Source organism: Cetorhinus maximus, chromosome 13 (assembly GCF_964194155.1).
Source record: "Cetorhinus maximus chromosome 13, sCetMax3.hap1.1, whole genome shotgun sequence".
Taxonomy (NCBI): domain Eukaryota; kingdom Metazoa; phylum Chordata; class Chondrichthyes; order Lamniformes; family Cetorhinidae; genus Cetorhinus; species Cetorhinus maximus.
Genome location: NC_135891.1, coordinates 18,526,462 through 18,550,896, shown reverse-complemented (window position 1 = coordinate 18,550,896; position 24,435 = coordinate 18,526,462). Strand labels below are relative to the sequence as shown.

General features: G+C 39.8%; 1 protein-coding gene across 2 annotated transcripts; it reads left to right on the top strand.

Annotated features, from left to right (window-relative positions):
• Positions 1-83: 83 nt before the first annotated feature.
• On the top strand, positions 84-19,973 carry gata5 (GATA binding protein 5). 2 transcript variants are annotated; one of them, XM_078555055.1, is made up of 7 exons: positions 84-342; positions 1,175-1,883; positions 6,534-6,700; positions 8,383-8,508; positions 13,569-13,656; positions 17,376-17,500; positions 18,176-19,973. In XM_078555055.1, the coding sequence occupies exons 2-7, from the start codon at positions 1,376-1,378 to the stop codon at positions 18,338-18,340; spliced, it is 1,179 nt and encodes a 392-aa protein (XP_078411181.1). In that variant the 5' UTR covers positions 84-342; positions 1,175-1,375; the 3' UTR covers positions 18,341-19,973. The 2 variants fall into 2 exon arrangements, with proteins under 2 accessions (XP_078411181.1, XP_078411182.1); XM_078555056.1 differs by lacking the exons at positions 84-342; positions 1,175-1,883 and adding an exon at positions 2,316-2,382.
• Positions 19,974-24,435: the final 4,462 nt, after the last annotated feature.

Genomic DNA, 24,435 nt, shown 5'->3' with positions numbered 1-24,435 from the left:
ACAATGTCCTGCTATGTAAATACAGTGGAGGAGGAGTGGGAGGAGGGCCCGCCTCACGTGATCTCGGAGCTACAATTAGCTCGGGGAATTGGCAGAGTTAAAGCGGAGAAAAACACAGGCAGCTTTCTGCAACAAGTCACCAATCAAGATAGGAGACAGGTCAGTCCGTATCAGAACCATCCGGAGCAACAGTTCCTTCACCGTTTTCACATCGTGCAGCCAAATTGCAATCTCCTCTGTTACAATCCTTCTGGAAACTTGGCTAAAAAAAAACCCAGATTTCTTCTCAAATATTGCATTTCTTCTCCTCTCCGCAGCGGCTGACCACGCTGGATTCGATTTGTAAGTATTTCGTCCAAAGTACTTGCCAATGAATCCGACGGTTGTAGTTTTTCTTCCCCCCCCCCCCCCCTCGCCCTTATCTGGCAGGTTACCTTATCTCGCAGATAGAGGATACATGTAAAGCCTTAACTAAAACGCCATTACTTTGGGGCAGCTCAGTTATCGATAGCGTTTTGTGATTTGTGTGATCATAGATAATAGAAACTAAACTTCAGCTCGAAACTTTTATTGGGCGCCTCCAGTTAGAGGTGAGTGTTCCTGGCTTGGCTCGGCTTGGGTGCAAACTGCTTCACATTTTCTGCTGCGCTCGCTTTTCGTTGGGAGCGAGCTGTCCCAGTAATTGGAGGGAGATTCAGTTAATCGCAACTATCTGTGCAGTTTATGCGGAGGAAACACTATAGACCGAACATCTTGGTTTTCTTGATTGTGATAATGGAAATCGCTGCGTCCGTTCAAAACTACATTTGGATCAATAAGAATTGGAAACTTTTTTCCCCCCCCGCTTAAATGCTCTGAATCGTGCGACTAATTTTCTATGAAATTGCACAAGATGTCCGGCCAAAAAAAAAAATGTCGATTTCAGACAGGTTCCTATCCAATCTGCAATCCCGCAAGTCAGTTTCAGGTCAGTTTCTACACTCGAATCTTTGATTCAAAAACTAGGTTTAAAAAAAAAATCACATTAATGCTCCAAAGTGTTGGAACGAAGTGAGGTGGTTGCACAAAGTTAAATGGAACTTGTCGCCAGATACCTGTATTTCTGAACTTGGATAAGATTTGCTTTGGAGTTTTCCTGTTGAATGATTTGTAACTGATCTATTATCTGTTTCAGGCGAATTTCTTACTTAAGAACGCGGATAAACGTGAATTAGAGGTTATCTTCCATCCCCATCATTTTGACAGAATCGCTTTGTTCGTGAAATCAGCAATGAACTGATACCAAAGTGAAGAAAATTTGAGTATATTCCGAACTCAAAACCTTTCTGTGTGCCTTTCGTTTTTCAACGCGTCGGGGCGTTACATCACTTAGAAAATGTACCAGAGTCTGGCAACGACCTATCCCCATGAAGCTTCCAGTAATTTCATGCATTCGTCAACGGCCTCACCTGTGTATGTGCCCACAACTAGGGTCCCCTCCATGCTGCCCAGCATACCGTATCTCCAAAACTGTGAATCGGCCCATCAGAGTCATCACCTGAGCAATCACACAGGCTGGTCGCAACCAGGTACAGAAAGCTCCGGATTCAACCCCAGCAACCCTCATCCTTCGACCACCTTCTCCTATTCTCACAGTCCCCCCATGAACCACGGTGCCGGGCGGGACGCGGCGTACACCAACCCCTTAGTCATCAGCGCTAGCGGCAGGGAACAGTACGGCAATGCCCTGGTCAGGTCGGTGAATGGATCCTACTCCAGCCCGTATCCTACCTATGTCGGCCCAGAGATGACTTCGGCCTGGCCACCTGGGCCCTTCGAGAGCAGCATGATTCACAGTCTACAGGCCAGACAAGTCTCTATGTCTGGGAGGAGGTCCAGTCTGGGTAGGTAGCTGGCATCTATTTTCAGCCGTGCCAAAATGGGAAAAATGCTAAATAACCCAGTAAGGTACAAATGTTGCTTAACATGAATACATCAATAATAGAAGTACTTGGACCGAAGGGCAGCAAATTAGCTTGTAACCCCCCCAAATATAATTAACATTCGGGAGTAATATTTATCTGCTTGCGCCAAGTTATGTGCATCTGCTTAAGCCAGGCTATGACTTGTCCACGTGTGATCAAATGAGTGTTTCAGTCAAAGGCTCTGATGATTATGACAAATATGGACGGCAATGGAGGACTGCAGCAGTAAGCATGACCTCAGGGGCAGCAATGTACGTAATAGCTTGAAATTACACTCAGCAATTGATTTATCATATCCCTGGACTGCCATTTCTTTCTTAAAATGGGCGACCTTTCCACCCGTTTCAGGCAGGTTATAGCCGCAGTCCGCTGAATGCCGGTGAGCAATCGTGTCATTCACCCGCTGACGTGCTATTGGGTAATGATGTAACTATTTCCAACTGATGACTTAAATTCAGATTATTCGTTAATGATGGCTTTAAAAGAATGCTCCATATTCTATCCATTTGGGTCTACCTAAATTTGATTCGTGTAGTCAGCAAAAAATTCTCATTGAAACTAATAATGCTTTCACTAAAACTGGAATTGTTGCTTTATTGCAGTCTGTTAAGGGATAGAAATGAAAAAAAAATCAAGCTTACTCTGTATTAATCCTCATTGTATTGACTGAATATTTTCGGGATTTTTTTTGCTCAAATATTTGTACCATTTGTGGACAACTCGGATTTTGCATAGAGGTGTCTCGTGTGTAATCCGTGTAATCTACAAGCGGCCCAACATACTAAATTTACCATACTAGCATTCATCACATGGATATTGAATAGACAACTCTTACAAATAACAGTGGCTGGCCGATAAACCAACACTCGAAAGAGAGTATTAATTTCTAATAAATTGCGATTCACTTAACCAGGCATTAACTGCGAGCCTTTAAATTTTATTGAGTTTTACGACACGACAGGGAATAATTCTGACCGTCTGTCGTCTCATTGGTATTTTCAGTTTCTATAGCTTTCACTGTGATCTTTCTGCAATGTATGGTTTCGTTTAATCCAGTCTACAGCTAATTTATTTTTTCTATCTCTGTTGAGTCCAGTGTTGCTCCGCACGGTTTTCTGTACCGCACGGTTTTCTGTACATCCCAAGACTAACGAGTTCTGCTTCTTTCCAGAGGGAAAGGTGTATATTTATGTTTCTAACAGTTGAACATTCCCCCGGGGGTGAAAAAACTGGGCTCCAGTTTAACTTCTTAGCAGTTAACCAAAAGCCCTTTTAGACTTTGTGTTTTGTCCATTTAGGCATTTACCTAGAGTTAGTAATATATTTCATGGATACAAATTGATCAAGAGATTGCAAGGACAATTCGAAAAGATGAACCTTACTTTATTCCAGTGTTCAGCGTTAAAAGCATTTCAGCTTCATAGCGAAGCGCATATTCTATTTCATATGCCTTTTCGCCCAGCTAGATTTCAGCATCTGTGATTCATATTTAAATAAGCTTACCGCGTCTGTTCTGAAACAGAGTTGATATTTAGGGATGACACCTTGCGATTATCTTTCTGGAGCTGTGCTTATAACAAGAGAACTTTTAAGACATTTTTATATCCGGCGCCTGGAAAGGAATAGAGGTTGTAATTTAGGCCTGGAGATGTCCCTGTCATGGGCATATGATGATGCCCCCTTTTATTCGGCGTTCCAGTTAGGAACGTGAAGGAGTGCTGAACTAATTAAAAAATCGAACTGGTTGGCTCCATACCTGTTTTAATCAATCTCTATCGCAACAAATATTCAATGTAGAAAATGTAAGGCTGTAATTTATGTCATTGACCAATAGCATGGAACAATGACGATTCCCTTAACCTGGGCTCTTTGAGTCATTTTCTAACACTAAACAGTTTTGAGGATGTTTAAGTAACATTCGAAATTTATGGTTTGTAAGCCTATTAAGCACTTTACTGGATCACATTAGCTCAGTGCAGACTCCTTAAAAAGTCTAGAAGTGCTCTGGCCCCATCTCCAAAACAATCTACAGATACAACCCCCTATTTACTACAGATAAAGAGAGAGAGAGACAGTGAAATTTGATCAACCATTCCAAGTATCAAGCACACTTCATTACTTGCTAATACCCAGCGTCAACTTTAAAGCGTCATAGATTAGAATTAATGGAAGGGTTTGCCCAGAGAGTGTCTTTTTACTTTTGACAGTAGATGGAAAAAATGCATATACATTATACACATATAATATATTAAAAAGAATATATTTAGACTATTAGATGTTATCTTAATTAAATGATAAATGGGCACTATGATAAGATTTCTCTTATCAATATTTTGTATTAAGTGCAGTGATTCAGATCTTCAGACTGAGGGATTGGGTTGTTTTGTTCTAAGTATAATAATGAGTATTGCGTTCCACACCATCAGCAGAGTCAGAATATAATTTACCTTACCAAATATATTGTCAGATTCTTTTCGATCTGCCTGCGGACTTTTGAAGATTCCCCTTACAGCAATGCTCTGACACTCCACACAAAGCCCGAGCTATTAGCTTCAATATGAACTGGGATCTCAACACTTGCCGCCAGTACCAATCTTATCGAGGTTTAAATGTGCTGCCTGTAGAATTTTCTAACAAGTGTGCTGACATTATTTGGATGTCAACGTTATTCACACACACACACATAAAACCATTGTGAACCGTTAATTCCTGTGAAATCCCTTTTGTAATCAATTTGATGCCAACTTTGCTTCCTGCTGAAGCAGAGCTGCTTCAGGACTGTAGAAGGTATTGGGGGGGTGGGGGGGGGGAGAGATTATTGTAATTGCGTCGCTTGATTTGATCCATAAACCGTTTCTGGCTCTTTTTAAAAAAAAATAGTACAGCAACAGAGAGGGGAAAACATATTTTTTTTATCTCTTCACATATTTGAAAAGAAGGGGCCTTGTTTACTGCACGTTTTGACATCTGCGGGAATAAATCCAGAATGTTGACCTGTTTTCCGTCCACAGGCTGTCATTTGTCACCAGAGTGCAATAGGTGTGATTGATAAATCGAGTAGTGGATCACAGAGCGTTCTGTAACACAAATGAGCATTCCATCAGTCTTGTGAGCCAGTCTCCTTGTCGCCACCAGTCAACATCCAAAAACACTTTGATGAAAAACGGGACAGTTTGGCAAAGCATTAGGATTTCTATCACCAACCCTGCTCCCAAAAAAAAACCTACAATTAAACCTCTTTTCTCCTCCACAGAAATTATTTGCGCCTTCCACTTTAAAAAGGTATTTTACAGTGTAGGGGCAACAATGGCACGTTTGGGTGCCATTTTATTTTCATCATAGGAAAATTTATCGTTCCCAGAATTGTTCCCTGCAACCAAAGTAACCACTAACTTGGTTTGTCAGACAGAGATGTTTCAGCCACACGATATACACAGATATTTACAGTGTTGACATCAGATGTATATCCTGGTCACAGTGAATTATGTACATTTATTATTATCCCGCATATTATTTAAAGCACATTTGCAAGGACGTTTGAGCATTTATTTAGAAAAAAACAATGCTGAAAAGTGCATTTCAGAGATGATTATCATTGTTGCTGCCAGTGGTCGAGACTTCTGTCTGCAATTCCCTGTGCCAAACACTCGCCTTTTTTCACAGACAAGTAGTAAAAGCGAAGGCTTATTCCTGCTCTGTCATATAAACATTTTCTAAAAAAATGTTCATACAGCCTGTTTCACCGTTTTGTCCTAGAAAGGTGTAATGTGCATCCTCTTACATAAAAAACTATTGCTCGACTGTACCAGGTCTAGAAGATGGTTTGATAGAGGAACACTGCAATTCATTCACTTTGGAATTAAGAAATAGGGTTGAACAGTCACACTTGCCAATGACTGATCCTTTTCCCCACAATCCCCGAAACATTATTCAACGATTGAGATGTTGGGCGGAAAAAAAGACTCTATACAACCTATCTCGAATGTAACGAATATCTTCTTAGATGTAAGAAAGTATTTTATTTATCATCTTTTTTTTTCGAATGACTCGAGGCAACTTTGGTGAATGAGGGTCCAGAGGATATATAAATATAAAGCAAAACCGTTAAACAGAAATAAAGGTGTAAATGCAGGAATTTGCAGAGTTTGTTCTGATGGGAGGCGTCAAATTCAAGAGGAAATCTTATTTTGTAAAATGTCATATTTTTAGAGGTGTAACTGAAATATCTCCCGCCAGTGAAACCGATGATTTGTATTTTGTGGGCAGAAGGTTCAATAATAACCGATAATTGAAGTTAGGGTTCCCATCTAAATGATATAGTTTTCCTTTAAATGTTAGGCAACCGTTCTCAGTTGTTTTTCAACTATGAAGTGAATGTAATATAACATACTCCATGGCCAAGCAAGGTAATAAATTATATAATTTATTAGAGGTAGAACTGTTTTTTTAGAACACTTTTTAACAGGATGCATTTTTCCCGACAGTCACAAATCTCTGTATTATGCAAACCAGATGTTACTGATTTTCCCTTTGGTCTCCACACCCCACCCCCCTTTTTTTTTTCAATAGAGATGTTGGAAGATTTCCCTGAGGGCCGGGAGTGTGTGAATTGTGGGTCCATGTCTACTCCGCTCTGGAGACGGGATGGGACGGGCCATTATCTCTGCAACGCGTGCGGGTTGTATCACAAAATGAACGGGATGAACCGACCGCTCATTAAACCACAAAGGAGATTGGTAAGCAACGCGGTGGATCTTGGCTCCGCAAGACATATTCCTAGCGGCGCAGAAACTCTCCCAGGCGCTGCTCCCTCTATCCCTCATAAAACCCACTGTTTTGTGAAGTTGAACAAGACAGGGCGGCCTTTTCCACATCCATCCATATAAGGGAAACTTGAGCCAAACTAAACGCGCCATGTCCCCGTTTGAATTCCCGTCGTGATTTCAACCGATCATCTTTCCGTTTAAACACGTGTGACTTTTCCCTCCCCTTTTACTTTGCGATCATTTATTTTACTGGTGGTGTGGATTGTAAATCAGGGACTTCATTGATTTTGGATGTGGAACCTGACCAGAAATTGACAATTGATGGTTGGGCTGGGGTGGCGACTGCATGTCCCATCAAAGACAGCACAGCTTTTATTTATTTCTCTTCTAGATTAAATACAATTTATGTTGTATATTCCAAAAATATATATTTAACTTTCTGTCTTCAATCACCATTCCATGTAGAATGGGCTGCAAAACAAACTCATAATTTTTATGTCTTAAATAACAACACTACATCACAATGTTGGGGGTCAACAACTTCCTTGACAAGGTCAGAGTTGTGAAGAGGCGCCCTTCAGAGGCCCATTCCCCATTCTGAATAAACTACTTAGGCCTTGACGATATAAATTATTTTAGCCTTGTGCCTTTCAATAAGCAAGAGGGGAACCTTGATCCTTTATCTCTGTGTGAAAACAACACATGCAGTTGTGACTAGGGTTATTTCTTTTGCACAACCTATTTTAGCTTGCGTTGTGTTCCAATACTTTACACCATGCAAGTTCAAATGTAACACTCCTACAAATTGGGAAGTTTCTTTGCCAAAATGGAATAAAAGATAATGACACAAGGAGAAAGATGGAGTGAAATACTTTCATTTTTATGACAAAGTCATTAGATATGTATATATCCATGTATATATATATATATATAGAACCATAGAAAAGTTACAGCACAGGAGGCCATTCGGCCTATCTTGTCCATGCCAGCCTGAGGACACCCAGGTGCCCTTTCTAATCCCACCTTCCTGCACCCGGCCCATAGCCCTGCAGCTTACAGCACTTAAGGTGCAGATCCAGGTACTTTTTAAAAGAGTTTAGAGTTTCTGCCTCTACCACCAACTTGGGCTGTGAATTCCAGACACCCACTACCCTCTGCGTAAAAAAGTTCTTCCTCATGTCCCCCCTACACCTTCTGCCACTTATCTTGAATCTATGTCCCCTGGTTCTAGAATTCTCCACCAAGGGAAACAATTTTATCCTGTCCACTCTTATCTATTCTCCTCATAATTTTGTACACCTCAATCGAGTCACCTCTCAGCCTTCTTTGTTCTAAGGAAAATAACCCCAACCTATCCAATCTCTCCTCGTAGCTACACTTTTCTAACCCTGGCAACATTCTTGTAAACAATATATAGCCATGTACATAGTAACACTAAATGGAATTGACAGTAGGGGAGAGATCATGAATATGAAATGTTAAATTGCAGCCTTTGTGCCCATCATAAAAAATAATTTTATCATTTTTTCTGTACATTGCAGCAATGGCTTATTGTTAAGAAATATAATAAATGCACAGATCATAACAAATAATATATATACCTGACTTTTTGTAACATAATTGATGGCTTCTTCAAATATCTTGTTTTACAGTCATCATCCAGACGTGCTGGTTTGTGTTGCACTAACTGTCACACCTCTACTACAACCCTTTGGAGAAGGAATGCTGAAGGGGAGCCAGTGTGCAATGCATGTGGACTCTATATGAAACTTCATGGGGTAATAGTTCTTTACTTTTGAAATTATACTTATTGCTAGACCTGATGCAACATCATGCTGTGAACTGGTTAAAGACACTGATTACACCAGTGTTAGTATCTATAAGAGGTAGGAGTAGGCCATTCGGCCCATTGAGTCTGCTCTGTTATTCAATGAGATGACGACTGATCTGCTAATCCTCAACTCCACTTTCCTGCCTTTTTCCCATAACCATTAATCCCCTTACTGATTAAAAATCTGTCTATCCCAGCCTTGAATATACTTAGCAACCCAACCTTTACAGCCCTCTGTGGTAAAGAATTCCACAGATTCACTACTCTCCGAGAGAAGAAATTCCTCCTCGCCAGTCTTAAATGGGCGATCGCTCACTCTGAGATTATGCCCTCTGGTCCTAGACTCTCCCACGAGGGGAAACAACTTCTCAGCTTCTACCCTGTCAAGCCCCCTTCTGTATAACCACTCTATTAAAGTTTCTTCATTGCCCTAGCTATTATTTTAAATTGGAATAGTTAAAACTTGTTAACTAGAATCTGTTATGCCTTTCAAACCATTTTCTGCTCTCCACTTAGTCACAATTGAGAAAAAAAATCAGAGATCATGTTTATCAGACTACTTCCAATTAAAGGTAATTAAAAGTAGGCTAGCTGCATCCTGTGCAGTTTTATTCCAATATTGAAATTATCCCTCAGAACTTACATGGAATATACAGCACAGGAACAGGCTATTTGATTCCACCAGTCCATACCGACATTTATACTCCACTCGAGTCTCATCCCCACCCTCCCTCATCTAACTCTATCAGCATAGCTCTCTATTCCCTCTTTCTTATATGCTTATCCAGCCTCCCCTTAAATATGTCTATATTATTCACCTCAGCCACTGTGGAAGTGAGTATCAAAATTCACCAGTCTCTGGGGAAAGAAGTTCCTTTTGAATTCTCCATTTCATTTCTTGGTCACTATCTTGTATTGATGTCCTCTAGTTTTGCTGTTCCCCACAAGTGGAAATACCCTCTGTGTCTACTCTATCAAAACTTCCCATAGTTTTAGACCTATTCGTTCAGGCCTCAGCCTAGTCTTTTCAAGAGAAAAGACATCTAGCCTGTTCACCCTTTCCTTACAGGCATAACATTACAGTTCTGGTATTATTCTTTGTAAATATTTTTATGCACTTTCCTCAATGCCTGTATATCATTTTTGTAGTATGATGATTAGAGCTATAGACAGTACTCCCAAACATGGTCTAGCCAAGGTTCCTTAATTGATTACCATAGCTTACCTAGTTTTCAATTCACTACTTCTAAAAATAAATCCTAGTGTTTGGTTTGCTTCCTTGATGTAATTAATGAAGTGCACATTTTATGAAACATAACACAATTGAATCCTAGACTACACGCCTGCCCCTGAGTTTATTCATTTCATTTGGTTATGTATTTGGTTAATAAAATAACTTTGTTTTGTAGCTTTCAGTGGATTCATTCCGCTTTCAATCAATAAGTTATCTGAAAGTTGTTCACCAGTAGCCATAAGCAAAGCTGTAGATTTTAGGGAAATGTTAGCTGTCTCATGTAAAATCAACAAGTGTAAAATAGATTGCAAAATAATTTCAATGTGGAACTATGTTTAAAACATGAAACAAAAATTTGTTTACAAAGTAGTTATATTTTTCAATGAACAGTTTTCAAACCTACTTGGCAGGTTTTCATAAATTCAGTTTCACTGGAGTTTGGATTAACATTTTTCATTAATTTAGATTTAAATCACTACAAAGATGTACATATAAATTCCAGGAAGGTACTATCCACTGACGCACATTACAGACTGATTCATAAGCCAAGCACCCATGGCATAGATGCAAAAGTATTAGGCTGGTTTGGCATGCAGCTAGCTGAAAGGTAGACAATAATGGATGTCAGATATCAGAACGGAAACTAGTTGACATGAAGTCCAGTGTGGTTTCTAATTTTCATAAATTTAATAGAATTAAAATAAGTGACAAGAGTTTTGTGTAAGGTACTTGAATTTGTGGATGACACCAAACTGAATGCAATGATTAATCAACATGTGATAATCTAAAGGGATCTAGACAGGTTAGACTAAAAGGCGGCAAAGTGTTACATGGAGTTCAACATGAATGTGAGAAGTCATGAGATTAGGTGGAAGTAGCAAGAATGTAGATTACGTAACAAACCTCTTAATGGTAACAGAGCAGTGGGATAGGTTATTAAAACTGTTGGTTTAGTATTTGAAGTGAGGTGAAGAAAACAAACAAAATGTATACTTAGAGGTGTCACTTACATGTATTGTGTTATTGAAGTCTCCTTAATCTGACTTTAGCGAGGTTATATCTGAAGGCCTGTGTCAAGTTTTGATCTCCATTTTGAAAGAAAAATGTATGACATATTAAAGAAATGCAGGTTACAAGATTGATTGCTGAACTTAGAAGGCTGAGTTATGAAGAAAGATTTGTCTATGGATATTCTTTACTGTCTGGAGAGGAGGAGGATGAGAGGAAGACTTGATAGAAATCTTTCAGATTTGAATGACTATCGTGAATTTAGATCTAGGGAAGCTCTTTTGTCAAGCACAAGACTTAAGGATTATGGGGCACACTTTTAAGTTAAAGTTGACAAAAGAAAAGGATATTTAGGCAGCCTTTTTTATAAGATAGTGTTTGATCAGATCATTAGTGGCAGTAGCGGAACAAAAATCCATGGCGGGTTTTTAAAAAAGATTAAATGAATTGCTATTAGGAAAGGGGAAAGAAAGCTATTAGTTTCAGAACTCTGGTAAGGAAACTGAAGGTTTCAAAAGAAGAACCAGTGGTGGCCTCCTTGCCAAAATACTACTATGTTACAACAAAAAGTACAGAGGTACCAATACTGATGGTACTTCTAAAAAAATGTCATACCTTTGTAGATTTGGCATAGGATACACAACTTGATATTGGTTTCAGGCTGGTAGAAATAGTCTGATGTGATCTGATATTTTACAGCAAGCAGGAAATGCACTGAAAGTGTCAAGAAGAAGACATACATATGTCAAAACTTCGACATAAGTAGAGAAAGAAAGAACAATATAGCATGTACATTAATTATAGCATGTCCTCATGATGCATCAAGTAATTACTTTTGAAGTATAGTCACTCCTATTAGGTAGTTAAACACAATAGCCCAATTTTTCCCAGAAAAAAAAACAAATGGAATAAATTAAAAGCGAAATACTGCGGATGCTGGAAATCTGAAACAAAAACAAAAATAGCTGGAAAAACTCAGCAGGTGTGACAGCATCTGCGCAGAGGAATACAGTTAACGTTTCGAGTATGACTCGAAACGTTAACTGTATTCCTCTCTGCAGATGCTGTCAGACCTGCTGAATTTTTCCAGCTATTTTTGTTTTTGTTTGAAATGGAATAAATTACTAGTTTGCTGGTGAAGGGGTAAATGTTAGCTAGGACATCAGAACTCTCTGCTCTTCTTCAAAAGTGCCATTGATTTTTTTTATTGCCATTGGAACAGGCAGGCAAGGCCTTGGCTTAACATCTCATTTGTAAGACAGTGCTACAGGCAATGCAGTATTGAAGTGATGTCTTCACACCTTGAAGCAGAGCTTTAACCTGTAACCACATGACTCAAAGATGAGAGTGCTGCCACTGACTAAGGTCTGTGAGTTCATTCCCTAAGGGAGCATATTCACTACAGGTCACCCAGAGCAAGACTTAATGCCATCATTTTAAATGGACTTCAATGTCGATTTAAAGCATGTTCTTTTGAAGGTGACAAATTGGTTTATGTGTTTCATTGTATATAAGGTGTTATGTAATCTCAACTTGGTTTATTTTGATTGAATCGAACATTATGCATCCTTATTATGAAGACATAACACAGAAAATGTATCCTTTATTCTCTAAGCCTTATGTTGAAAACAGAATATTTCAATATATAATTCTCAAAATAGATTACTATCAAGTATTAAGAAATTTTATACTCAAAGTAGAATCATTGAGCACTTACAGTGGAAGACAGAAAATCAACCAGTAATTCCAACAAATTGTCCAAACATTAACCTTTCTCATACACACACGCTCTTATTGGCAAACCTTGCTCAAGTGGCATTGAAAATGAATGCGCTTTTGTTAGTTAGATCTGCTAACATTATTCAAGTATAATTGTGTCATTGTCCCACATAAATTATACAAAATTGTAATAAACAGCTCCTCAAAACTTTAATTAGATTTATTATTATTATTAGATTAATAGAATTTGTTACTGTAGTCCAGTAACTGTAGGAATAACTATTAATATTGCAGGTGGAAATGACGCAAAGTGTGCTATGACAGTTGCTGCATTTTGATGCATTTGAAGAGGTGTTGGACATAGTTATAGCTGGAAGAACTGAGCCTCAGCTGTACCCATTAACCATTGGTGCTTATACCCAGAATCGATAAAACATTTTCAGCACAGTAATATGCCTCAGAATGTGAGCAAACATATATTGTAAATTTAACAGTTCTTGATTTTAAAAGCATTTTACATTTACCAGTTCTATACTATGATATTTGTCACTCATCTGTGTTGATGGTGGCATTAATATGCATGAAAATCCTGGCATCTTCAGGACACAAGAGAGAACAATCCAGGAGTGACAATTTTGAGCACATTCCACTGAAACTAAAAGAAAAGCACAGCATCTTTGGTTTTAATCTTGATTCAATGTTGTACTTGGTGCAGCATTTCTAATAGGTGGACATCCATTCACCGAATCAGGCAGCGGAAGACATTCTGCGAATCACAACTGTTTTATTGCTATAGTTCAGTACAGACTTCCCTTCTGGATCCTTCCCCTGTACAGAAGCTAAAAAACCCCCTACTGGGGAAAAACCCAGCCCTGACGTACAGGCTTCAATGAGCATTGCCTGCTTTCAATTCACTCTGAGGCTTGTCCTGCTTTATTCTTAAAGGGACCTGCATTTCTAATATTGTCACAGCATTCAAAACCAAATCCTGTAACATGCTTGATGTGGGATTGGAGTAACAGTTATGTTGTGTTCATATCCTGCAGGTGCCACGCCCACTGGCCATGAAGAAAGAAAGTATCCAGACAAGAAAAAGAAAACCTAAGAATGTTACCAAATCCAAAGCTTCCTCAGGTACAAGGGTCACTCATACTTCTATTTGTAATAATTTCTCTGTTCTATCCCATCAAGTCTATCACTAGGGGAAAGGCCTGAAGTCCCATACCAGACCGATGGTGCTGGACAGCAGGATCTGTGTACTGGGAAAGTGCCTTGCTTCCTTAGACATGTCGGGGATTGTAGCCAGATAATTGTGCCTTTGCAGTGCCAAGTAACAAATGTTGGTGCAGCATGCACTGTACCACCACACTCTCTCTCCTGGTAAAATAAAATGGTACCACAACACTTTTTTTCAGAATTGTGTCCCCCCACCCCCTAGTGTTCTGCCATACTTATCCCTCTCCAAAATTAATTGTTCTTAATGGTCTCAAAATCTCCATTCCTCTTGTGTTTTCAGGTTGCTTGCAATTGTATTCAATGTGTCATAACATAAATGTAGTAGAACTTGCTTCCACGTTAATGTTGCCTCTAACCTCATATGTGTGCAAAGCAGCTGGAATCATGTTTCCCTTAAGGCTCGCATCATCTTCCTGGATCATACTAAAGAGTCTAAGACAGTCGGCTATTTGTTAATGTGTTGAAAAGAGAGTTAGGATTGGGAACTTTTGATAAACTAAAGAAAAAACCACTTGCATATCTATGTCAAGCATTTAAGTAGATGTTTGTGTATAATATAAAATATTTTTATAAGGTGAAGAATTAAATAAAACATGCAGAAAGGGGCTAGGTACAGACATGCCTCAAAAAAATCTAATCCGATAATTTAGTAAACCAAGGATGGATATTTTCATATCTTTTGATATGACTAGAGAGATAGTACCAAACTACAATGAGGAAGCAGATCCTAGCTAAAGCCCAATGTATACCACTGGCAATTAAATTTGTTTTTGACAGGCCCTGTGATCTAAACACTATTACAAACATGCCAGCTATAACCTGGGGTTTTGTCAATAGCACACCATTACCGATGACGGAGTCAGAGCCGTGTGCCACTTCTGCTCTCTTGCTTTTTCCTGTTTCCCGTGCAATTATAATTAAGATTTAAAGTGCAGGCAGTGTGCATGGGAACACGTCCAAGTCAGCGGCCCGGGAAGCTTTTCATTGGTGAAGCCCGCCATCAGCTGATAATGCAGCAGGTATGGGTGGCCTATAAAAGAATCTCTTGGTCAGACAGGGAGGCGCTGCATCACGTGTCACAACTTTCCTCCCCAGCTACATTGCAATTAACATAAGACTTGCAAAGCACAGAGGTGGCACGGGTGTTTTCCAAACTTAAATTTCACTTGTAAAACATTAGTTTTGCTTTTATCGTATGTGCATCATTGTTATTTGTTGAGACTAGCTTAGTCAGAGAGCTAAATGTACTGACACGTTTCATAATTGGCACACATTGATGGTTACAGGGGAGTTAGAGACATTTCCTTTATTGTGGAAGAAACAATGTTGTGTTTTTTTTGTCCATTTTTTATGAAATGTTCATGTTAGTGTCCAATGTTGTACTCACCACTCTAGGACATGGCTGAACCTGCAGACTTAGCTGGGTCTCCCTTCTATCCATTGTAAATGATTATGTCCGAGATCACTCTCAGCAGGGATAACTGAAATGTTGTAGGCAATCTCAAAGCCCTGCAAGGACTCTGTCAGCCAACACCCTAAGATAGACACACATTTCAACAGTACTGACACCACCCTTTAAGCCCTTCATTTTCTTACCTTGACTGACTGTTCCCACCACTTCCCACCACCCCCTGGATGCCAGGCCCTCCCATTTCACTTCTCTATTCCTGCCCCTCCCTCTCCTTCCCCCAGATTCTTCTTCCAATCCTCCATGGTGAAATATTTAACTCGGCAGGCGGGCGGGCGACCAACCCACTCGAGCGTAAAATGACACGCGTTGACATCAGGCGGGCTTCCTAACATCAACGTGCAGTCACGCAACATTTCATTCGGCGGGCGCACCCCGGAGTCGGTAGCGTGCCCACCGACAATTAAAAGGTCTGTTAAGGTTACTAAATTATCAATTAAATAGAATTTTTCGCTGCCCGTTCAACCACACAGTTGGCGGGGAGGCGAAAAGGCCAAGTGGCCTTTGAACTTTTTAGGAAACCTCGTCCATGGGCAGGATGAGGTTTCCTAAAGCAAATAACAATTAAATAAATATTTTAAAACTTAATTAATAACAGAGTCACATGAGGGGACATGTTTTATTATATTTCTAATGTCTTTATTTTCTTTTATATATCTCTTCATCTCCCTGAGGTAGCTCTGTGCTTCAGAGAGATTATCAGGCGCACACTTGCATGCGTGTGTGAAGTTTGCGCTTGCCCCGCTCACCCGCCTCCCCCCGCCCACACAGGCAGCGCTGAGCGCTGCCACTCGTGTTTCACATTGGGCGGGCCTTAATTGGTCTGCCCGCGTAAAATCGCATTCCTGCCTCGATCGCGGGCAGTGGTCAGCCTCCTGACCGCCCCTGCCCGCCGAGAAGGGCAAGATTCTGCCCCATGACTCCAACTCCACTCCACTGACTCATCCTTGCCGGTCCCAAACTTCCATGCAAGCTGCCATTCCCTCCCTTGTGCCGTAGAGTTCGATAATGAAAACCACTGACCTTACACACAGCTACACAAAGCCAACTGTTGTATGCCACCTTTAAGCAATCACGAATTGGATGCCACAAGATTCTCGTGCGCCATTGACTTTATCACGTGGGGAGGACTTTATTAAGAACTATTTCATGCTGAGTGTTCATGGCTTGCAAAAGTATTACAAGTATGAATGTGCCACAGGCCTACGTGAGGCTTGACATGCCACAAACACACCTTGGCGTCTCAACTTGCCATAGGGGAAACTGAGATTCTGCAAACCATCTAATTAAGTCGTATTATGTTTCTTGCTTGTGTGGGATTCACATAATCCCCTCCATAGTTATACTGTTCCAAATTTCCTCAAGTAAATTTTGAACACCTGGATTTGTAGATAGGTGAATCCCTCATCCTTGTTGGTGGGCATGAGTAAAATGTCTTTTCTTGCTTGAGGTGACAAGATTGTTTAATACTATAGCAGCCCATCACTATGTGCAGTTAGTTTAGAAATCTCACGAACATTATGATAGGGTCAAGATTGTCATGCTACCGCTTCAGAGAACATTTTACTGTTAATTCTTTTAGGTGGGTAAGAAAAAGTTAAATGTTTCTACAGATTAATTGTTGCATTGCCAGATTGGCTTAATTGCTAGCACTTTTGCATCTTGAATCAGCAAGTTGTGCCAATCCCTAGCAAGTCCTAGTTGAGCACATAATCTATGCTAAGGCTTCAGTGCAATTAGCAATAGGAGTGCTGAATTGTTGAAATTACTCCCTTCCTGGGCACTATTTGAATGAAAACATGGGATTCTGCTGGTGTCTTGTCCAAGATTCTTGCTTCAACTGATGCCACCAAGTTAATCATTCGTCTCATTTGCTGTTTGTCATGTCTTGCTATATGCAAGATTGATTGCCTGTGTGTAATTTAGAAATAACTCACTGGCTGGAAAGGGCTTTTCCACAATGGATAAGATGTGGTGTAAAACAGACTGCCAATTCGCTAAAAGGCCATTTTGCACTACAGGCATTGACTGATTTGATCACCCAATAATAAGTTTCTAATGAAGTTGCTGCGGTTCTCTCTACATTAATTGAAATAATATCTCAATAATCAAATAAGCTTAATTATTACCAAATTCTGTTTTCTTCAAGGCACAGCTTCAGGAACCAACTCCCCATCTTCTATGTCAAACTCTGAAAATGCATCAACTATCAAAACTGAATCTGATTTGGCCTCATCTCCATATGCAGGGCAAACAGTAGTGTCCGTTTCTCAGGTAAAGTAACAAGGTTTTGGTATTAAATATAATCAAGCATGTAACCTAAGAACACAGAGACATAAAGCAGGTACATTGGTAATTTAGAAGTTGGAGTAAAATAAGTAATCATTGCTTCTTTACGCATAATTTAAAAATCTTAATATAATTACTGATTTTTATTTCATTTATGGATTTAATGAAAATGAGAAAAACAAATATGAAAACGTGATAACACTGTATAAAATTCTAACAGGGCTAGACAGACTGGATGCAGGGAGGATATTTCCCCTGGTTGGGGAGTCTAGAACCAGGGGCCACAGGCCATTTAGGACAGAGATGAGGAAAAATCTCTTCACTCGGAGGGTGATCAGTCTGTGGAGGCCAGGTCACTGAGTATATTCAAGAAATTTTTGGATATTAGGGGCATCAAGGGGTATGGAGAGAAAGCAGCAATAGGGCTTTGAGATAGAGGATCAGCCATGATCATATTGAATGGTGGAGCAGGCTTGAAGGGCTGAATGGCCTACTCCTCCTAGTATGTGATTACAGAATAATTTTTTTAAATTATAAAATAGGCGGCACTTACATTTCAAAATTCAAAGGACATAACTTAGTTGGTAAGGGATGTGTACATATTGTAAATTATTTCTTGTATCACTACTGGAACTAGTTTAATGATTCTTATTTCTGTAGGCACCGCCCACAGCTATGATAAGCCGAGAAGACTTGAATCGTGGTCCTTCACAGTTGAAATACGTACCTGAAGATTATTCTTATACCTCAGCCACTGCACTCCCACAGACTGGAGTTAATGTTCCACTCAGACAAGACTCTTGGTGTGCCTTGGCCCTGGCATAAAGTATGGTCTTACAATTTTTGGTCCAACTTTTCTGCTCTGTCATTGAGTGGACTACCCAGATACCCAAAGGGGTTGAAAGAAATAACTTGAGCCCACATATTTGTATTGCATATTTCTAATTGGTGAAATGCCACAAAAACTCAGTTACCTAACCATCCCAGCAAAAAACTCTTGATTCCGGATCTGGGTACAAGCTTTATTTGTGAATCAGTAAATTTCAACATCCCTGGCAACAAGCGATCAAGTGAAACATATACTGTTCATCTCAAACGTGAATGAAATCAAAACCATTCTTTCAAAGTGACTTCTTGTGAACTATTTGTGAGTGCAATTAATTTCATTAGATCAGCAGTAATGACTGATCCTGTTAGGCTGAATAACTTAATAATTTAAAGGGAAAGTGTGAACAGAAATTATTGTATGTTATGTTGAAATATTGGTTCTTTCGATGGACAGATATTTCACTTTTGCTTTGAGTATTTTAATGTTATACTGTACTAAAGAAAGTAGTCTGTTCCTTTTTTGTTATAGAACTTTTAAAATATTTTGCCTTTTTAAAAACAAGATGAATTCATTCATCTATAATCTATAAATATATATAAAAAATCAAGGCTTCCAATCTCTACACAGGAATATACATAGATGGTTAATGGGAAAAAAGGATCGAACAGCATTTGACATGTATATTACACAATAGAAAGGTTATTTTAACAATGCTAATGTTTTGCATATCCAAAAGAATACACATGAGCTGTAATTACCTTTGAGACGCTGTTGTAAAATATGTTGTGAATAAAAATGTAACTTTGACACAGTCTTTAGCAATTATTATCTGAGAGCTAAACTATAAAGCAAACTAGATGACAAGATGTTTACTATTGACTCACAAACCTTTAAGTTGAGGTGCAATGGAGAATCACTCTGTAAATGGTAGACAATATCTCAATTTGTACACAAAATACCTCAAAATAAATTAAGATAGTTATTCTCCATTAATGATCATTTTCATTTTAAAAAATCACTTAATTATATGATTCTTACTTCATGCCTAATAGTTTATTCTGAATATTTATTAGCCAATTGAAAATTATACAAACCAAATTTGCTATTAAATCAATGGCAAGTATTACAGAATCAGTTTGTGTAACTGGTGGAATTGATTTCCCAGCAATTTGCTAGAAATATTAAACCATGGAAATAACTTTCTATCAACTAAAATGACATGATGACATAATATTGAGTTAAACTATGTGTTCTCTTGGGTTACAGGTGATGAATGATATGGCAAATGTATTTTTTTAATTATGCAAAATATGGTGCCTAATTGCTACCATAATTCAATCATATGATGAACTGTAACTGCAAAGAACTAAAAAGAGATGATTAGTTTTAGAAAATGCATTAACTGATAAAGTGATTTGAACGTTGCAATATGACTCCTGTTATTGATCTTCAATTTACTGACTGTATCACACGTTTTTATACATTTTATCTAAGTAGAGTATTGTGCACATTTCAAAAGTCTAATTAGTTTATGATTGATATGGACAAGGAAATTATTACTTTCAGTACTTTTGCTGTCAAATGTTTCATCCTTGTAAGGCTGACAATAAATACAGATCATTTACTGAACTCCACTGGGTGTTATATATTGAACAATTATTTTTACATGTACATGTATACATACTTTAGTCTGGAGATAAATACATCTTAAAATTAAAGGTCAACTAATTTTCCTCATTACTAAATATCTCTGCAACTGCACTTATGTTAACAAGACTTAAATTAATTTTTAAACAATTGACTCAAACAAATCAAGATTTTACTCAGGTTTTTTCCTAAACGCTACTGTTAATCATATGATTAATGTTATTTGAGTTCAATATAGAAATATCAATTACATGCATTGCAATATAAAAAGACCTGAATCATCCCCAACCAGGCCCTTGAGGGTCGGCTCTTTAGCCTGGCCAAGGTGGGCATTCAATAGTCTAGGTTGGAAGCAGTCCACAAAGATAGTCGCTCTGGCTCACTGTGTCTCTTCCAGGATCTTGTCTTCATCCCCAGTTATCCATGGAGAAGGAGCACACCTGTACACATGAGGTCATCTATGACCAGTGGGTGCTGCAGAGGTTGAAGTGCATGGTCAGCGCTGGAAATAGGAGAGTGGTTTCATTTATTAAGCTTCCTTTTGTATGACTTGGGTTTTATTAGTTGTGCTCCTCTAAAAAAATGGGGCACATTTGTTAGATTTCTTTGGGATGATGACATTGGAGCAACCCAATGGACTGGATTTTTTGGCCCTTGGCCAACGTATTTGAAGATGGGGATTCTCATAAAATAAAGCGGGTGGCCTTCCTACCACCTTCCCACCCACCCCTGACTCTATCCCATGTTACAGTTGGCAGGGAAAAGGTCAGGCAGCCTTGCCTGCCCTTAGGCCTATTGAGGCCCTTAAGCAGCCAATTAATGGCCATTTAAGGGCCTCATTCTGTCCCCGCTGCTATTTTACATGCAGCAGGGGAAGGCAGAAGCAAGGTGGGTTGCCCAGCAACTTCACTGTGTGGGCTACTATAGGGCAAGAAGGGGGATGCCTTCTGCAGGGTCTCCCCTGTGCCCATCAGAGGCACCCCCCCCCCCTACCCCCCCCCGCCCCAAGATCAGACTCCCCCCTTTAACCCAGCCTCTCTAATGAAGCCCCAACCCCCTAACTCACCCTTGTTGGGGCCTCCCTGTCAGGCCCCTCCAAAATACCAACTTATCTCTGAGTCCGGTCTCCATGACTCTTCTTCCACAGGCACTGCCTAAAGTGCTGGTCGTGTCCACCGCTTGATCCTGACGCTGCTGGGACTACGGCACTGCTAGCCAATCAGATTGGTGGACAGCTCTCAAGGGCGGGACTTCTTTCCAGATGGATCAATTAAGGCTGCTCCCAAAGTGTTATCACCACAGGACAGCTGGATTCTGAGTCGACAGGCTTGAGGTTGACTTTTCTATCGAAGGGGAGCAAAGAATACATCCCCTCGTAAAATCCAACTCAGCTCCTCATGGATGGAATAAAAGGAGCATTTGCACTTCAGTCCTTTCCTAATTGCTGCTGTTTTCTTTAGCTACATTTAGCTACAATTCCTGCTCATTACTATTGTGTTCTACTGCTTTAAACAGACACCTACCCAATACTCCCATCTACTAGACCTGCCACAGGTCCAAGAAAGCCAATCATGTAAGAAATAAACACCAAAGGCAATTTGAATAAATTTTGAGCAAGAAATAAAAACAAAAAGCTAAAAGCTACTGCGGATGCTGGAAATCCAAAACAAAAACAGAATTACCTGGAAAAACTCAGCAGGTCTGGCAGCATCGGTGGAGAAGAAATCATTAACGTTAACTGATTTCTTCTCCACCGATGCTGCCAGACCTGCTGAGTTTTTCAAATTTTGAGCAAGGTTCATTATATGTCAAATAATAATATTATACATGGCTTGCCTTATGCTGAAACTGGACTTGGAAAGTTAAACTTTCAAATAACACTCAACCTTACACTGTATTAAATGCTCAAACCCCGATTCTATCCTCCTTCCTAGGCTGTCCCTTGGGATTGAGGGTGACTTGTTTCCACTCCAGTTCGATGGGTTCTGCAATGGTCGATAAGCCCAATATGTGATCTGCAGGCTCTGCCACATTTGGGGCACTTGGCGCTTGAAAAGTCGGGTAGGTGTGTTGCTTGGAGGTAATTTCTATATGCCCCACCTGAGCAACATGTGCAAATTGTGCTACTCTTCTATATTAGATTATTATTAATTAGAATGAGCAACTACGATGCAAAGAATAAAAGATATTTACAATTAAGAGGTCATTGAGTCTTCTCACCCATATTGAACCATTGGATTCATTGGTATACCCCATTTTCTCATCTTCAGTCCAATTGCTACTAACTAAATTATACATATTTTTTGCCTAGATTCCAAGTGGAAGGGCCAGTGCATGTAGAAAATATAAATTTATTGTTGGGCTGAAAGAGGAAGAGATTCTTAGACAAATTCCAAGGTAGGCTATTGGTAACTTCCAACTCAACAATTTCTTATGACAGAAGTTTCCCCTTTTGAATCATATTTTATACAGCATTTTGGCACCACTCCAGAAAGGGCTCTCATCAAATGTTTTATAAGTATAACTATCTATTACTGCTATACTATTCATCAAATCTGTCCTTTACTTACATTTGATAAGACATCAACAATGATTAACCTTTCTTAAATTCATTTTGCCTCTTTATCAAAGTCAATTGTGACAGGTGTCTGTAAGATTCATCCCTTACTATCATCTCTGAGATTCCCTACAGCTAAAGTTAAGCTGGCCTGTGGTTTCCTACATTGTGGGCAGGATTTCCGGTTGTCGGGCGGGCCCGAGAGAGGCAGGGAAATGGTCCGTCTCCTGCGATGGGTTCCCAACCGCGCTTTCACACTGCCTGATCAATTAACGGCCAGCCAGCGTGAAACATGCACTGAGAACCCCAGCGCTGCAGGGGTGAGGGTGGGAGGAGGGCAAACACAGAAGACTGCGCATGCGCAGGGGGGGGCGCTCGCTAAAAGTTCCCTGAAACCTGGGAGCTGTCTCAGGGAGCTGAAGATTGTAGAAAAAGAAATAAATGTTTTAAAAATGAGAGAAACATGTCCCCATATAATGACTCACTCACATTAACAGGGACATATGTAAAAATTACGTCTAAAAATTTTAGCTTTTTTTCAAATTACTGTTGGAAACCTCATCCCGCCTGTGGATGAAGTTTCATAAAAAATCCAAAGGCTGCCTGGCTGATTCGCCTGCCTGCCAACCAGAAGGTTGGACGGGCTGCAAAAAATTGCTTTTAATTAATTGATTAAGGGCCTTAATAGGCCTCTTAATTGTCAGCGGGCGTGCTGCCGACTCTCACGTGTGCCTGTCAACCGAAATATCTCGCAAGTGCGCGATGACACCGGGGCGCTCGCCCGACATCATTATGTGCTATTTTACGCCAGATCAGTTCAGGCGTGTGTCCTCCTGTGGGACATGAAGTCCTGTCCTGTGCTTCTATCTTTTCTTCAAATAGCGATCATGCGTTAGGTAAACCGCCAATTCGAATCCTTCTGGTGATAAAAAGGTTTGTGAAACCCTTCCATACTTTCACCTATGCATTCTTTACCCTTCTCAGGTACAGACGAGGCTGTGGTATTTGTGCACATTCTCTTACTTAATAATGCCAGTTTGTCTTGTCACTTCAGCTTCTGTTATTGACCTCAAGCAGGCTTGGCTACAGTTAGCAGAGACGGTGAACAACAACAATAACAACAACTTATTTCCTTGATTCTTTCATGGGATGTGGGCATCGCTGGTTAGGCCAGCACTTTTATTGCGCATCCCCAACTTCCCTTGAGAAGGTGGTGGTCAGCTGACTTCTTGAACCACTACATTCCATGTGGTAAAAACAAAAAGCTAAAAGCTACTGCGGATGCTGGAAATCCAAAACAAAAACAGAATTACCTGGAAAAACTCAGCAGGTCTGGCAGCATCGGTGGAGAAGAAATCAGTTGACGTTTCGTGTCCTCACAACCTCACGAGTTCTGCCGAAGGGTCGTGAACACATTCCATGTGGTATTGGTACAACCACAGTGCAGTTTTAACCCAGTTTTGACCCAACCTATATGTAGATAGTGCCTTTAACATAATGAAACCTGCCAAGATGCTTCACAAGATGATTATAAAACAAATGACATTGACTCACAATAGAAGATATCAGGTCACATGATCAAAAGCTTGGTCAAAAAGATTGGTTTTAAGGAGTGTCTTAAATAAGGAAAACATGATAGGGAGGGAATCCCAGAGCCTGGGACCCAGGCAACTGAAGGCACGGCCACCAATGGCAGAGCAATTATAATTGGGAATACACAAGAGCCAGGTTTAGAGAAGCACAGATATATTGAAGGGCTGTAGGGCTGTAGGGCTGTGGGAGATTACAGAGATGGGGAGGAGTAATACCATGGAGGAATTTGAAAACAAGAATAAGAATTTTTAAGTCAGGATATTGCTTGAACAAGAGCCAATGTAAGTCATCAAG

Excerpts from the sequence above, each read along its gene's own strand:
- gata5 (XM_078555055.1), top strand. The coding sequence starts at position 1,376 with ATGTACCAGAGTCTGGCAACGACCTATCCCCATGAAGCTTCCAGTAAT. Across the intron at positions 1,884-6,533 it reads TGGGAGGAGGTCCAGTCTGG|AGATGTTGGAAGATTTCCCT; the intron begins GTAGGTAGCTGG and ends TTTTTTCAATAG. Across the intron at positions 13,657-17,375 it reads CAAATCCAAAGCTTCCTCAG|GCACAGCTTCAGGAACCAAC; the intron begins GTACAAGGGTCA and ends GTTTTCTTCAAG.